The sequence below is a fragment of the Balaenoptera borealis genome (genome assembly GCF_965194805.1).
Source record: "Balaenoptera borealis genome assembly, chromosome: 17".
NCBI classification, from domain to species: domain Eukaryota; kingdom Metazoa; phylum Chordata; class Mammalia; order Artiodactyla; family Balaenopteridae; genus Balaenoptera; species Balaenoptera borealis.
Window position 1 is genome coordinate 45,433,225 of NC_138876.1, and position 16,748 is coordinate 45,449,972.

Genomic DNA, 16,748 nt, shown 5'->3' on the forward strand with positions numbered 1-16,748 from the left:
ACACATTAGGCTTTGGTAACTTGGTTCAGGGAAGTCAGTCAGTGGTCAGGTAATTTGGCAGGGCTGCAGCAATAGAAAAAACTAATGATACGGTTGTCAAGTGGGTGCCAATCCAAGTTCTGAGCCTGCTCAGACTTCACTGTGAGCTTTTGTCCCTTACCTTCCTAACTACCACCTTGTTATGTTCTTTGCCTGAACTAATCACCCACCCCATGGTCTGTACCCTACCTGTAATCTCACCTTTAAATTACCCCAAAAGTCATACTCACATGAACTGGGTCAGGTGATCTCAGTTCTGCCCCCTCCTTCCCCAGACAGAGAAGGCAAGTTCCTCTACCCAGGATTCCCACTCTATAAGTCAGGAAATACTTCAGACTCCTTCAGGAGACCTGGGTCTCCTAGAGGACTCTGTCCTCCATGACTTAATGAAGCAGGTTTTCCAAGGACCTGGGATTCCCCTTTGCCAGGCTGGGCAAAATCTGGCCAAGTTTGAAAGAGATTCTAAGGCTTAGGCCTGACAGAGGGCTTCTCTGCTATAGAGCCAAATTTGCAACCTCAAGACATTTCTCTCCTATTTTCCATGCCCTGAGTCTCTACTCCCATTCCCTAAACACATTACACTAAAGATCATTTTAAAGAGCAAATGGGATGTCAAATAAGTTTTTTGGAAAATGTTTTCCTATGGTTGCTCTGACGTCTAAGAATATATTTTTCATTTTATTTTTAATGAATACTTAAAAGGATTGTAATGAAACTATAATAATGAATAGAAGTGCCTGCCTTCTATAAACCTAAGAGGGTGTTTCTTCTATGAGCTTAAGAGGGCTTCACTATTCCATACATGGTAGTATTTCAGCGTCTATACTTTGCCTGAAATAAGGGAAATTTATAATGATAAATCCAATATAAAAATAGTAATTAATGATGTTTTCCCCAGATAGGAATTCTGAGACCTATTGCTATTTCTTCTTTTTTTTATAATAAGACTTCTCATAAAGGAAATGATTATAATTTTTAACTAGTGAAAGGATTATGGAGCCCTGGGAGGGTCAGATGCTAAATATAAGGAAATAGGGATAGAAGAGAGATAGAAAGGTTGAAATGAAGACTTCTACAGATGCCAGGGAGACAAACAATTTGGATCCCAAAGGCAGACGTAAGAAGCAAGGGAGAGACAGAAGCTCAGCAATGCTAGGGCTCAAGTCTATTTTTTCTTAAAATCATTGATGATGTATTGGATGATGTGCTTATTTGAAAAATAACTTTTAGGAGAAAACTAAATAATATATATATGCATTTTATATATAGATGCAGCTTCACTCAGCAACATGATCATCACACCCTAAATAATTATTTTAAGAACGCCATTCTTCATTTTAGCTTATGATAATCTCCTTTTGAGCCTTACTAATAAGCCTTAAGGATATCCCATTTAAATTTTAGCTTAAGCATCAGAATTCTACATGTGCTTTGAGATTACAAGCACTTCACATACTGATGGTATAAGTTACTTATCACCCCACTATATAAAGAAGAAAAACAAATTGACAAATCCAATTTGTGTGTGTGTGTGTGTGTGTAATTCAAATTCAGGAAGTTCTGGTTTTACCTACCTTCAAGGCTTTCAAGACCATTTGAAATTTGACCTGTGGTGCTTGTTCCAGAAAAATAAGCAAAGTAAAATAATCCAGGTAACTCTTTAAGGATCTATTGAAGGCCTGGGTTTAAAGGAGGAGGAGGAGGAAGGGAAAATAATGATAACAGATTATATCTGTCCTGAGTTACCTCCTGGAATTTAAGTTAAGCAGCTGGAACCCATTTTGTCCATTCTCTCACACAGCAGACAAATGTATTGCCAGTGAAGATAGACCACAAATGGCTTGCATTTCATTTTTCTTAAAAACCTAGAACAGTCAGCCCTTCCTACTGAGACAGGGCTTTTCATCTGGGTAAAAATATATAAGGACTCTCAAAAGAGAAATACTGGATTTCTCAGTCAGAAGCGTTCTTTGTGCTAGACAGTATGGAGAAAATGTCAGTTTAACAGTGGCTTGAAAAATGTCAAAACTCCTGTGTTTCACTCATTTTGAGATATCATGCAAGTAACCTTTCTAATTTTATTTTTGACTATTTCGCATTTTCTTTCTTTTTTTTTTTAAATCAAAGAGCTTATTCTTGATTAAGTAGAAATTTGAAAGCTTCTGAAATGAACTTAGGAACAATTTTTCTTTTAGGAGAAAAATTATTTAGCCTTTGGAGCTGTATGAATATCTATTTCATCAATTATTTAGCCAATCAATAAATTTTTATTGAGTTCATTTTGTCAGGTTCATTTCAATTGCTAGACTCTGGGTATTCAAAAAAGACACTGCCTTTCTCCCTCCTTATAGACAGCAAATAAACAAAAAAATATATAGTTATCATGCTGATAATTGCCAGCAAGGAACAAATGAGTTACTCTAAAAAGACAGCCTCTCTTAGATAAGATAGAGAAGACCTTTATGAGAACATTGCATTTAAGATAAGATCTAAACAAAGAGAAGCCAGCCATATCAAGCAGAGGTTTGAAAAATTACCATTTCTGGAAAGAAGGTCCCAAGGGATAAAATTTTATGCAGTTTCCAAGTGCTCCTTAAGAGGTCAAGAGAAAAAGTATTTAGATTTCATTTTCATTCTCCTGTTTTTTTTTTCTGAAATTTGTTGTTTGGATATAGGACATCCTAGACTGATATTCCATTTTTTCATCTACTATTTTGCTCTACTTTTTGGCAGACTTTTTAAACTTTATTTTCCAAAATTCTGTTGTCTTTATTTCCGCTTTCTTGTTTAAATTTCCAAAAGCACTTTCTTATTTTCTGGCTGCCCACTGTTTGTCATACTATTCTTGCTTCATGAATGCTATATCTTCTCTTATCTCTTGGAAGAGATTGAGGACATTACCTTGAAGTTTTCATCTTCCTGCATAGAACACTGTCTTAGTCCCTCCCTCCCTCCTTCTTCTTTTTCAGTTTGTTTTGGTCTCTTTCTTTCCTGTAAGAAGTTTGATGGCACTTGGCTGACTGCATATTTAAGGATGGTGTACAAACAAGCTGATTACACAATGGGAGGAGAGATCAGGTCAAGCTCCATCACTGGAGGATTCGTAGGTCTTTTCTCTTGTATTGGTTAGACTTCTCAGAGACAACTTCTTCCTTTCTGCCAGGAGGATATATTTCTGGTTGCCACACTCGGAGTTAAGTTACGGAAAAGAGCTGGATGTCTTTTCATGCAGTATATAAACTTTTATTTAATCCCTCAGCTATGACGGATGCCACCTCAGGGCTCTCTTTTATCTTTTCAGAGAACAAGAGTATGTTTTCTACCTGGATTGATAAAGACGCAGTTGCTTAGAAGAACAGGGGATCGGGGGAATCTAACTGCTTCCTACTCAGATTTCTAATAGGTCACCTTGTTTTAGCCCTACTATTCCCCCTTGTTTCCCAGTGGCAGCTAGTGACACTAATTCCTGAGCCTTTCTACAAATCAAGTTGGTGGTTTCTCCTTTTGCTCACTCCAGCCCAAGCAGTCAAATATCTCAGGCCTTCTATCAACTACTGGTTGTCTATTTGCTTTTCAGTTTCCAAATTTTGCTGCTATAAATTTCCCCATTAAAAAATCTAATTTCAGTCTTTTTCATGGAGCTTCAAGAGCAAGCTGAACTACTTGTATGTATTAATCTGTGGTGTCTTTATCCAGAAATTCTGTATATTCCTTAATTTTTTAAATTTCTTGTTATGCACTCTATATGCTAAAATGTCTTTTTTGACTTACCGATAATGGAAATAATTCTCATCTCTCTTGACCTCTTCATAGAAGTCAACACTATTGTCCACCTCCTGCTTTATGAAACTCTCTTCTTCAACTCTGGACACTATACTCTCCTGTCTTTTCTCCTACCTTTCTTCCCATTCTGTCTCAGACACTCTTGGTAGCTCTTTCCCCTCTACTCACCATCAAAGCTGAAGTTCCTTAAAGCTCAGTGTTAGGTTCCCTCCTCTTTTTACTTTATAGTCTCTCTTCAGATGACATATCACTCAAGTTCTTTGCCTAAGCACTAACAGTTCACATATTGTATATCTCCAGTCTAGACTTCATTTCTCAGGTCTATATCTATGTATCCAATGGCTTATTTGACTTTCCTTAGATGTCTCAAATGTAGTTTAGATCCAATATATCTAAAAAATAACTTATGATCTTATCTCATTAAACTTGGTCCTCTTTTAGCATTCTCTGTCTAGATAGTGCCACTGTCCAGGAACACAAGCTGAAAACTAAGATTCATTCTTGACAATTCCTTCTCTCCCAGTCTGCATATTCAATCCTTCTCCAAATTCTATTGATGGGATCTCAAATTGGGATCTCAATTCACTTATATTTCTCCATTTGTTCTGCCAGTACTGCCAAACTACCAACATCTCTCATCTGGATTAGTGAACTAGCCTCCTACTCATCTTCTTAATTCTGTTCTTCCACATTTTCCACCCTAATCCCAAGCTAATTCTTACACAGTCTTTTCAAAAGACTACATGAGTTTTTATATCTCTGCTTAAAATGGCAAATTTACTTGCATTTAGGATACAACTCTAAATCCTTAGGTTTACCAACAACATTGTGAAAGATGCGACCCCTCCCTACAATACCAGTTTTACCTCACACATTGCCATTCTTGGATTTTCTGTATTTTAGCCTTATTGGCCATCTTCAATTCCGAGAATGCCCTGTGTCCCTCCTGACAGAGGGCCTTTGTACCTGATGTTACTTGTATCTGGTTCTCCTTGGCCTAGCTATAACTATTTCTTTTAATTCAAATTGCACAGATGTCGTCTCCTCCAGCACGAATAAGGTATTCTATCTTGTAATTCTCTCTGTTGTGCTATATTGTAATCACTTGTTTACACACTTATATCCCCATCAGAATAAGCCATTTGAACAGCTCTTTGTATCCTTAGCATGAAGCACAGTATCTGGCATCTGGTAAGTTTTTTGTAATTGTATTGTGAATGAATAAAATAGCTCATTTATATAAAAAAAAAAATTATCAGTCACAAAAACAAATCTATACTTCTATGATACATTAGGAACTAGTTATGATTTTCAAGAGAAAGATATTTTGAAGAGATTTTCTAGACAATAATCAAATTTCCTTACCTTTTTTGTTTTTCCCATTGCCTTCAGGATGGAAAGATTTAAGTCTTCAAGTGCTGCTAGTACATTCTCATACTCGCCCAAATGCTGAGAAAAATATTCTGAAAAGTAAAAATATTGAAATAAATACATGTTTGCCTTTAGGTAATGATAAAAACAAAATATCAACTGAAGATTTACACAATAAATGAGTAAAACAAATGGATGAAACTGACAAATTTTCAAATGAGACTAACTAAAGTATCAATATACTTTGATTAAAAAAAGAGACAAGGACGAGGCAAGATGGCAGAAGAGTAAGACGCGGAGATCACCTTCCTTCCCACAGATACAGTAGAAATACATTTACACGTGGAACTGCTCCTACAGAACACCCACTGAATGCTGGCAGAAGACGTCAGACCTCCCAAAAGGCAAGAAAATCCCCATGTACTTGGGTAGGGCAAAAGAAAAAAGAAATAACAGAGACAAAAGAATAGGGATGGGACCTGCACCAGTGGGAGGGAGCTGTGAAGGAGGAAAGGTTTCCACACACTAGGAAGCCCCTTCACGGGCAGAGACTGCGGGTGGCAGAGGGGGGAAGCTTCAGAGCCACGGAGGAGAGCGCAGCCACAGGGGTGCAGAAGGCAAAGCAGAGAGATTCCCGCATGGAGGATCGGTGCCGAGTAGCACTCACCAGCCCGAGAGGCTTGTCTGCTCAGCCGCTGGGGCGGGCGGGGGCTGGGAGCTGAAGCTCCGGCTTCGGTGCTAGCCGGGAGGGAGTCCGGGAAAAAGTCTGCAGCTGCCGAAGAGGCAAGAGACTTTTTCTTGCCTCTTTGTTAGGCAGCGTGCAAGGAGAGGGGATTCAGAGCACCACCTAAACGAGCTCCAGAGACGGGCACGAGCTGCGGCTATCAGCGCGGATCCCCCAGCAACAGGGCCGCAGAGGGAAAAAAGGAGAGATTCCCGCACGGAGGCTCAGCGCCAAGCAGCACTCACCAGCCCGAGAGGCTTGTCTGCTCAGCCGCCGGGGCAGGCAGGGGCTGGGAGCTGAGGCTCCGGCTTCGGTGCTAGCCGAGAGGGAGTCTGGGAAAAAGTCTGCAGCTGCCTAAGAGGCAAGAGAATGTTTCTTGCCTCTGTTTCGTGGCGTGCAAGGAGAGGGGATTCAGAGCGCCGCCTAAACGAACTCCAGAGATGGGCGCGAGCCGCGGCTATCAGCGCAGACCCCAGAGACGGACAGGAGATGCTAGGGCTGCTGCTGCCGTCACCAGGAAGCCTGTGTGTGAGAACAGGTCACTCTCCACACCACCCCTCCTGGGAGCTGGTGCAGCCCGCCACTGCCAGGTTCCCATGATCCGGGGACAACTTCCCCGGGAGAACGCACGGCGCATCTCAGGCGGCTGCAACGTCATGCTGGCCTCTGCCGCTGCAGGCTCGCCCCGCCTCCTCCGTACCACTCCCTCCCACCATCCTGAGTGAGCCAGAGCCCCCGAAGCAGCTGCTCCTTTAACCCCATTCTGTCTGGGTGGGGAACAGACACCCTCAGGCGACCTACATGCAGAGGCGGGTCCAAATCCAAAGCTGAACCCCCGGAGCTGTGCGAACACAGAAGAGAAAGGGAAATCTCTCCCAGAAGCCTCAGAAGCAGTGGATTAAAGCTCCACAAACAACTTGATGTGCCTGCATCTGTTGAATACCTGAATAGACAACGAATCATCCCAAATTCAGGAGGTGGACTTTGGGAGCAGGATATATTAATTTTTCCCCTTTTCCTTTTTTTGTGAGTGTATATGTGTATGCTTCTGGGTGAGATTTTGTCTGTATAGCTTTGCTTTCACCATTAGTCCTAGAGTTAGGTCCGTCCGTTTTTGTTTTTTCTTTTTTTTACTTAAAAAAATTTTTTTTCCTAATAAATGTTTTCTTAATAATTTTTTCCTTATATCCTATTTATAGAAATTTAAAAAAAAATTTAATAAGTTTTTTCATATGTTTTATTTTTAAAAATTAAAAATTTTTTTCCTAATAAATTTTTTGTTAATTTTTTTCTTATTTTTTTTTATAAAAAATTAATAAATCGATTTTTAAAAATTAAAAAAAATTTTCTTAATAAATTTATTCTTAATTTTTTTTCGTATTTTTTATTATAATAGTTTCAATTTATTTTATTTTATCCTCTTTCTTTCTATTTTTTTCTCCCTTTTATTCTGAGCCGTGTGGATGAAAGGCTCTTGGTGCTCAAGCCAGGCATCAGGGCTGTGCCTCTGAGGTGGGAGAGCCAACTTCAGAACACTGGTCCACAAGAGACCTTGCAACTCCACGTAATACCAAACGGCAAAAATCTCTCAGAGATCTCCATCTCAACATCAAGACCCAGCTTCATTCAATGACCAGCAAGCTACAGTGCTGGACACCCTATACCAAACAACTAGCAAGACAGGAACACAGCCCCATCCATTAGCAGAGAGGCTGCCTAAAATCATAATAAGGCCACAGACACCCCAAAACACACCACCAGACGTGGACATGCCCACCAGAAAGACAAGATTCAACCTCATCCACCAGAACACAGGCACTAGTCCCCTCCAACAAGAAGCCTACACAACCCACTGAACCAACCTTAGCCACTGGGGACAGATACCAAAAGCAATGGGAACTACGAACCTGCAGCCTGTGAAAGGAGACCCGAAACACAGTAAGATAAGCAAAATGAGAAGACAAAAAAACACAGCAGGTGAAGGAACAGGGTCAAAACACACCAGACCTAACAAATGAAGAGGAAATAGGCAGTCTACCTGAAAAAGAATTCAGAATAATGATAGTAAAGATGATCCAAAATCTTGGAAATAGAATAGACAAAATGCAAGAAACATTTAACAAGGATGTAGAAGAGCTAAAGAGGAACAAAGCAATGATGAAAAACACAATAAATGAAATTAAAAATACTCTAGACGGGATCAATAGCAGAATGACTGAGGCAGAAGAACGGATAAGTGACCTGGAAGAAAAAATAGTGGAAATAACTACTGCAGAGCAAAATAAAGAAAAAAGAATGAAAAGAACTGAGGACAGTCTCAGAGACCTCTGGGACAACATTAAACACACCAACATTCGAATTATAGGGATCCCAGAAGAAGAAGAGAAAAAGAAAGGGACTGAGAAAATATTTGAAGAGATTATACTTGAAAACTTCCATAATATGGGAAAAGAAATAGTTAATCAAGTCCTGGAAGCACAGAGAGTCCCATACAGGATAAACCCAAGGAGAAACACGTCAAGACACATATTAATCAAACTATCAAAAATTAAATATAAAGAAAACATATTAAAAGCAGCAAGGGAAAAACAACAAATAACACACAAGGGAATCCCCATAAGGTTAACAGCTGATCTTTCAGCAGAAACTCTGCAAGCCAGAAGGGAGTGACAGGATATACTTAAAGTGATGAAGGAGAAAAACCTACAACCAAGATTACTCTACCCAGCAAGGATCTCATTCAGATTTGATGGAGAAATTAAAACCTTTATAGACAAGCAAAAGCTGAGAGAGTTCAGCACCACCAAACCAGCTTTACAACAAATGCTAAAGGAACTTCTCTAGGCAGGAAATACAAGAGAAGGAAAACACCTACAATAACAAACCCAAAATATTCAAGAAAATGGGAATAGGAACATACATATAGGTAATTACCTTAAATGTAATTGGATTAAATGCTCCCACCAAAAGACACAGACTGGCTGAATGGATACAAAAACAAGACCCATATATATGCTGTCTACAAGAGACCCACTTCAGACCTAGAGACACATACAGACTGAAAGTGAGGGGATGGAAAAAGACATTCCATGCAAATGGAAATCAAAACAAAGCTGGAGTAGCAATTCTCATATCAGACAAAATAGACTTTAAAATAAAGACTATTCCAAGAGACAAAGAAGGACACTATATAATGATTAAGGGATCGATCCAAGAAGAAGGTATAACAATTGTAAATATTTATGCACCCAACATAGGAGCACATCAATACATAAGGCAAATATTAACAGCCATAAAAGGGGAAATCGACAGCAACACAATCATAGTAGGGGACTTTAACACCCCACTATCACCAATGGACAGATCATCCAAAATGAAAATAAATAAGGAAACACAAGCTTTAAATGATACATTAAACAAGATGGACTTAAATGATATTTATAGGACATTCCACCCAAAAGCAACAGAATACACATTTTTCTCAAGTGCTCATGGAACATTCTCCAGGATAGATCATATTTTGGGTCACAAATCAAGCCTTGGTAAATTTAAGAAAATTGAAATCGTATCAAGTATCTTTTCCAACCACAATGCTATGAGACAAGATATCAATTACAGGAAAAGATCTGTAAAAAATACAAACACATGGAGGTTACACAATACACTACTTAATAACGAAGTGATCACTGAAGAAATCAAAGGGGAAATCAAAAAATACCTAGAAACAAATGACAATGGAGACACGATGACCCAAAACCTATGGGATGCAGCAAAAGCAGTTCTAAGAGGGAAGTTTATAGCAATACAATCCTACCTTAAGAAACAAGAAACATCTCAAATAAACAACCTAACCTTACACCTAAAGCAATTAGAGAAGGAAGAGCAAAAAATCCCCAAAGCTAGCAGAAGGAAAGAAATCATAAAGATCAGATCAGAAATAAATGAAAAAGAAATGAAAGAAACAATAGCAAAAATCAATGACACTAAAAGCTGGTTCTTCGAGAAGGTAAACAAAATTGATAAACTATTAGCCAGACTCATCAAGAGAAAAAGGGAGAAGACTGAAATCAATAGAATTAGAAATGAAAAAGGAGAAGTAACTGCAGAAATACAAACGATCATGAGAGATTACTACAAGGAACTCTATGCCAATAAAATGGACAACCTGGAAGAAATGGACAAATTCTTAGAAATGCACAAACTGCCGAGACTGAACCAGGAAGATATAGAAAATATGAACAGGCCAATCACAAGCACTGAAATTGAAACTGTGATTAAAAATCTTCCAACAAACAAAAGCCCAGGACCACATGGCTTCACAGGCGAATTCTATCAAACATTTAGAGAAGAGCTAACACCTATCCTTCTCAAACTCTTCCAAAATATTGCAGAGGAAGGAACACTCCCCAACTCTTTCTACAAGGCCACCATCACCCTGATACCAAAACCAGACAAAGATGTCACAAAGAAAGAAAACTACAGGCCAATATCACTGATGAACATAGATGCAAAAATCCTCAACAAAATACTAGCAAACAGAATCCAACAGCACATTAAAAGGATTATACACCATGATCAAGTGGGGTTTATCCCAGGAATGCAAGGATTCTTCAATATACGCAAATCAATCAACGTGATACATCATATTAACAAATTGAAGGAGAAAAACCATATGATCATCTCAATAGATGCAGAGAAAGCTTTTGACAAAATTCAACACCCATTTATGATAAAAGCCCTGCAGAAAGTAGGCATAGAGGGAACTTTCCTCAACATCATAAAGGCCATATATGACAAACCCATAGCCAACATTGTCCTCAATGGTGAAAAACTGAAACCATTTCCACTAAGATCAGGAACAACACAACGTTGCCCACTCTCACCACTATTATTCAACATAGTTTTGGAAGTGTTAGCCACAGCAATCAGAGAAGAAAAAGGAATCCAAATCGGAAAAGAAGAAGTAAAGCTATCACTGTCTGCAGATGACATGATACTATACATAGAGAATCCTAAAACTGCCACCAGAAAACTACTAGAGCTAATCAATGAATTTCGCAAAGTAGCAGGATACAAAATTAATGCACAGAAATCTCTTGCATTCCTATATACTAATGATGAAAAATCTGAAAGTGAAATTAAGAAAACACTCCCGTTTACCATTGCAACAAAAAGAATAAAATATCTAGGAATAAACTTACCTAAGGAGACAAAAGACCTGTATGCAGAAAATTATAAGACACTGATGAAAGAAATTAAAGATGATACAAATAGACGGAGAGATATACCATGTTCTTGGATTGGAAGAATCAACATTGTGAAAATGACTCTACTACCCAAAGCAATCTACAGATTCAATGCAATCCCTATCAGACTACCACAGGCATTTTTCACAGAACTAGAACAAAAAATTTCACAATTTGTATGGAGACACAAAAGACCCCGAATAGCCAAAGCAATCTTGAGAACGAAAAATGGAGCTGGAGGAATCAGGCTCCCTGACTTCAGACTATTTTACAAAGCTACAGTAATCAAGACAGTTTGGTACTGGCACAAAAACAGAAATATAGATCAATGGAACAGGATAGAAAGCCCAGAGATAAACCCACACACATATGGTCACCTTATCTTTGATAAAGGAGGCAAGCATTTACAGTGGAGAAAAGACAGCCTCTTCAATAAGTGGTGCTGGGAAAATTGGACAGGTATATGTAGAAGTGTGAAATGAGAACACTCCCTGACACCATACACAAAAATAAACTCAAAATGGATTAAAGACCTAAGTGTAAACCCAGACACTATCAAACTCTTAGAAGAAAACATAGGCAGAACACTCTATGACATAAATCGTAGCAAGATCCTTTTTGACCCAGCTCCTAGAGAAATGGAAATAAAAACACAAATAAACAAATGGGACCTAATGAAACTTAAAAGCTTTTGCACAGCAAAGGAAACCATAAGCAAGACCAAAAGACAACCCTCAGAATGGGAGAAAATATTTGCAAATGAAGCAACTGACAAAGGACTAATCTCCAAGATTTACAAGCAGCTCATGCAGTTCAATATCAAAAAAACAAACAACCCAATCCAAAAATGGGCAGATGACCTAAACAGACATTTCTCCAAAGAAGATGTACAGATGGCCAACAGACACATGAAAGAATGCTCAACATCCTTAATCATGAGAAATGCAAATCAAAACTACAATGAGATATCATCTCACACCGGTCAGAATGGCCATCATCAAAAAATCTAGAAACAATAAATGCTGGAGAGGGTGTGGAGGAAAGGGAACACTCTTGCACTGTTGGTGGGAATGTAAATTGATACAGCCACTATGGAGAACAGTATGGAGGTTCCTTAAAAAACTAAAAATAGAACTACCATATGACCCAGCAATCCCACTACTGGGCATATACCCTGAGAAAACCATAATTCAAAAAGAGTCATGTACCAAAATGTTCATTGCAGCTCTATTTACAATAGCCAGGACATGGAAGCAACCTAAGTGTCCATCATCGGATGAATGGATAAAGAAGATATGGCACATATATACAATGGAATATTACTCAGCCATAAAAAGAAATGAAATGGAGGTATTTGTAATGAGGTGGATGGAGTTAGAGTCTGTCATACAGAGTGAAGTAAGTCAGAAAGAGAAAAACAAATACAGTATGCTAACACATATATACGGAATCTAAGGGAAAAAAAAGGTCATGGAGAACCTAGTGGCAAGACGGGAATAAAGACACAGACCTACTAGAGAAAGGACTTGAGGATATGGGGAGGGGGAGGAGTGAGATGTGACAGGATGAGAGAGTGTCATGGACATATATACAGTACCAAATGTAAAATAGATAGCTAGTGGGCAGCAGCCGCATAGCACAGGGAGATCAGCTCGGTGCTTTGTGACCACCTAGAGGGGTGGGATGGGGAGGGTGGGAGGGAGGGAGATGCAAGAGGGAAGAGATATGGGAACATATGTATATGTATAACAGATTCACTTTGTTATAAAGCAGAAACTAACACACCATTGTAAAGCAATTATACTCCAATAAAGATGTTTAAAAAAAAAAAAAAAAGAAAACCCTGGATGGTTACCATTATTCTTTTTATATTACAAAAATAGGGAAAAAATGAAGCTGGATTTACATACACAACTGCTTCAATAAACATTTTTCCCGAGAGACCTTCAAGATGGCAGAGGAGAAAAATGTAGAGATCATCTTCCTCCCCACAAATACATCAAAAATACATCTACATGTGGAACAACTCCTACAGAACACCTACTGAACGCTGGCAGAAGACCTCAGACTTCCCAAAATGCGAGAAACTCCCCATGTACCTGGGTAGGGCAAAAGAAAAAAGAAAAAACAGAGACAAAAGAATAGGAATGTGGCCTGCACCTCTGGGAGGGAGCTGTGAAGGAGGAAAACTCTCCCCACACTAGGAGGCCCCTTCATGGGCAGAGTCGGGGGGTGATGGGGGAGAAGCTTTGGAACCACGGAGGAGAGCACAGCAATAGGGGTGCAGAAGGCAAAACGGAGAGATTCCCGCACAGAAGATCAGTGCCGACCAGCACTCACCAGCCTGAGAGACTTGTCTGCTCACCCACCGGGGCCTGTGGGGTCTAGGAGCTGAGGCCCCGGCTTCAGAGGTCAGATCCCAGGGAGAGGATGGGGGTTAGCTGTGTGAACACAGCCTAAAGGGGGTTAGTACACCACAGCTAGCTGGGACAGATTCCAGGAAGAATTCTGAAACTGCCTAAGAGGGAAGAGACCATTGTTTCAGGGTGTGTGAGGAGAGGGGATTCAGAGCACTGCCTAAATGAGCTCCAGAGATGGGCACGTGATGCAGCTATCAGTGCAGACCCCAGAGATGGGTATGAAACGCTAAAGCTGCTGCTGCAGCCACCAAGAAGCCTGGGTGCAAGCACAGGTCACTATCCACACCTCCCCTCCCAGGAGCCTGTGCAGCCTGCCACTGCCAGGGTCCCCTGATCCAGGGACAATTTCCCTGGGAGAACACATGGCGTGCCTCAGGCTGTTGCAATGTCACGCTGGCCTCTGCCACCGCAGGCTCACCCCACAGTCTGGACCCCTCCTTCCCCCCCTGGCCTGAGTGAGCCAGAGCCCCTTAATCAGCTGCTCCTTTAACCCCATCCTCTCTGAGTGAAGAACAGATGCCCTCAGGCGACCTACACACAGAGGCGGGGCCAAATCCAAAGCTGAACCCCAGGAGCTGTGCGAACAAAGAAGAGAAAGGGAAATCTCTCCCAGCAGCCTCAGGAGCAGTGGATGAAAGCTCCACAGTCAATCTGATGTACCCTGCATCTCTGGAATACCTGAATAGACAACGAGTCATCCAAAAATTGAGGCAGTGGACTTTGGGAGCAACTGTAGACTTGGGGTTTTCTTTCTGTCTCTAAATTTTTTCTGGTTTTATGTTTATCTTAGTTTGGTATCTAGACTTTATTATCATTGGTACATTTGTTTGTTGATTAGGTTGCACTCTTCCTTTTTTTTAAGATATATATATATATATATATTTTCCTTTTTCTCTTTTTAAGAGTGTGTATGTGTTTGCTTCTTTGTGTGATTTTGTCTGTATAGCTTTGATTTTACCATTTTTCCTAGGGTTCTGTCTGTCCGTTTTTTGGTTTTTTTTTTTTTCTAGTATAGATTTTAGCACTTGTTTTCATTGGTGGATTTGTTGTTTCGTTTGGTTTCTCTCTTCTTTCTTTTTTTCTTTCCTTTTTTTATTACTTTTTAATTTTTTAATATTTTTATATTTTTTAATTTTCTATTTTTAATAACTCTTTCTTTCTTTCTTTCTTTCTTTTCTTTCCTTCTTTCTCTCTTTTCTTCTGAGCTGTGGGGCTCACAGGGTCTTGGTGCTCTGCCAGGGTGTCAGGCCTGTGCCTCTGAGGTGGGAGACCTGAGTTCATGATATTGGTCTACCAGAGACCTCCTGGCTCCACATAATATCAAATGGCAAAAGCTCTCCAAGGTATCTCCATCTCAATGCTAAGACCCACCTCCACCCAACGACCAGCAAGCTACAGGGCTGGACACCCTATGCCACACAACTAGAAAGACAGGAATACAACCTCACCCATTAGCAGAGAGGTTGCCTAAAATTATAATAAGGTGACAGACAAACCAAAACACATCACCGGACGTGGTCCTGCCCACCAGAAAGACAAGATCCAGCCTCATCCACCAGAACAAAGGCACCAGTCCCCTCCACCAGGAAGCCTACAGACGCAATGAACCAATCTTAGAAACTGGGGGCAGACACCAAAAACAATAGGAACTACGAACCTGCACCCTATGAAAAGGAGAACCCAAACATACTAGGTTAAGCAAATTGAAAACACAGAGGAACACACAGCAGATGAAGGAGCAAAGTAAAAACCCACCACACCAAACAAATGAAGAGGAAAAAGGCAGTCTACCTGAAAAAGAATTCAGAGTAATGATAGTAAAGATAATCCAAAATCTTGGAAGTAGAATGGAGAAAATACGAGAAACATTTAACAAGGACCTAGAAGAACTAAAGAGCAAACAAACAATAATGAAAACACAATAAATGAAATTAAAAATTCTCTAAAAGAAATCAATAGCAGAATAACTGAGGCAGAAGAACATATAAGTGACCTGGAAGATAAAACAGTGGAAATAACTACCTCAGAGCAGAATAAAGAAAAAAGAAAAGATGTGAGGACAGTCTCACAGAACTCTGGAACAACATTAAATGCAACAACATTCAAATTATAAGGCTCCCAGAAGAAGAAGAGAGAAACTAAGAGACTGACAAAATATTTGAAGAGATTATAGCTGAAAACTTCCCTAATATGGGAAAGGAAATATAGTCAATCAAGTCCAGGAAGTGCAGAGAGTCCCACACAGGATAAATCCAAGGAGAAACATGCTAACACATGTATTAATCAAACTACCAAAAGTTAAATACAAAGAAAATGTATTAAAAGCAGTAAGGGAAAAATAACATACAAGGGAATCCCCATAAGGTAAACAGCTGATCTTTCAGTAGAAACTTTGCAAGCAAGAAGGGAGTGGCAGGACATATTTAAAGTGATGAAAGGGAAAAACCTACAACCAAGATTACTCTACCCAGCAAGGATCTCATTCAGATTCGACAGAGAAATTAAAACCTTTACAGACAAGCAAAAGCTAAGAGAATTCAGCACCACAAAACCAGCTTTACAACAAATTCTAAAGGAACTTCTCTAGGAAGGAAACACAAGAGAAAGAAAAGACCAACAATAACAAATCCAAAGCGATTAAGAAAATGGTAATAGGAACATACATACTGATAACTACCTTAAATGTAAATGGATTAAATGCTCCAACTGAAAGACATAGACTGGATGAATGGATACAAAAAAAGACCCGTATGTATGTTGTGTACAAGAGACCCATTTCAGATCTAGGGAAACATACAGACTGAAAGTGAGGGGATGGAAAAAGATATTCCATGCAAATGGAAATCAAAACAAAGCTGGAATAGCAATTCTCATATCAGTCAAAATAGACTTTAAAATAAAGACTATTACAAGAGACAAAGAAGGACAATACATAATGATCAAGGGATCAATCCAAGAAGAAGATATAACAATTGTAAATATTTATGCACCCAACATAGGAGCACCTAATACATAAGGCAAATGCTAACAGCCATAAAAGGGGAAATTGACAGTAACACAATCATAGTAGGGGACTTTAACACCCCACTTTCACCAATGGACAGATCCAAACTGAAAATAAATAAGGAAACACAAGCTTTAAATGATACATTAAACAAGATGGAC

At 39.5% G+C, this 16,748-nt stretch overlaps 1 protein-coding gene and 1 long non-coding RNA gene across 2 annotated transcripts in view; one reads left to right on the top strand and one right to left on the bottom strand.

Annotated features, from left to right (window-relative positions):
• The window catches only part of NECAB1 (N-terminal EF-hand calcium binding protein 1), a 285,172-nt gene that overhangs the window by 111,576 nt on the left and 156,848 nt on the right, over window positions 1-16,748 (bottom strand). The window contains exon 5 of the mRNA XM_082364108.1: window positions 5,188-5,285. Coding sequence (XP_082220234.1) covers window positions 5,188-5,285 — 98 coding nt within the window. The remainder of the gene's footprint in view (window positions 1-5,187; window positions 5,286-16,748) is intronic.
• Window positions 1-16,748, top strand: part of LOC309615025 — a 511,470-nt gene that overhangs the window by 26,432 nt on the left and 468,290 nt on the right. The window lies entirely within an intron of this gene.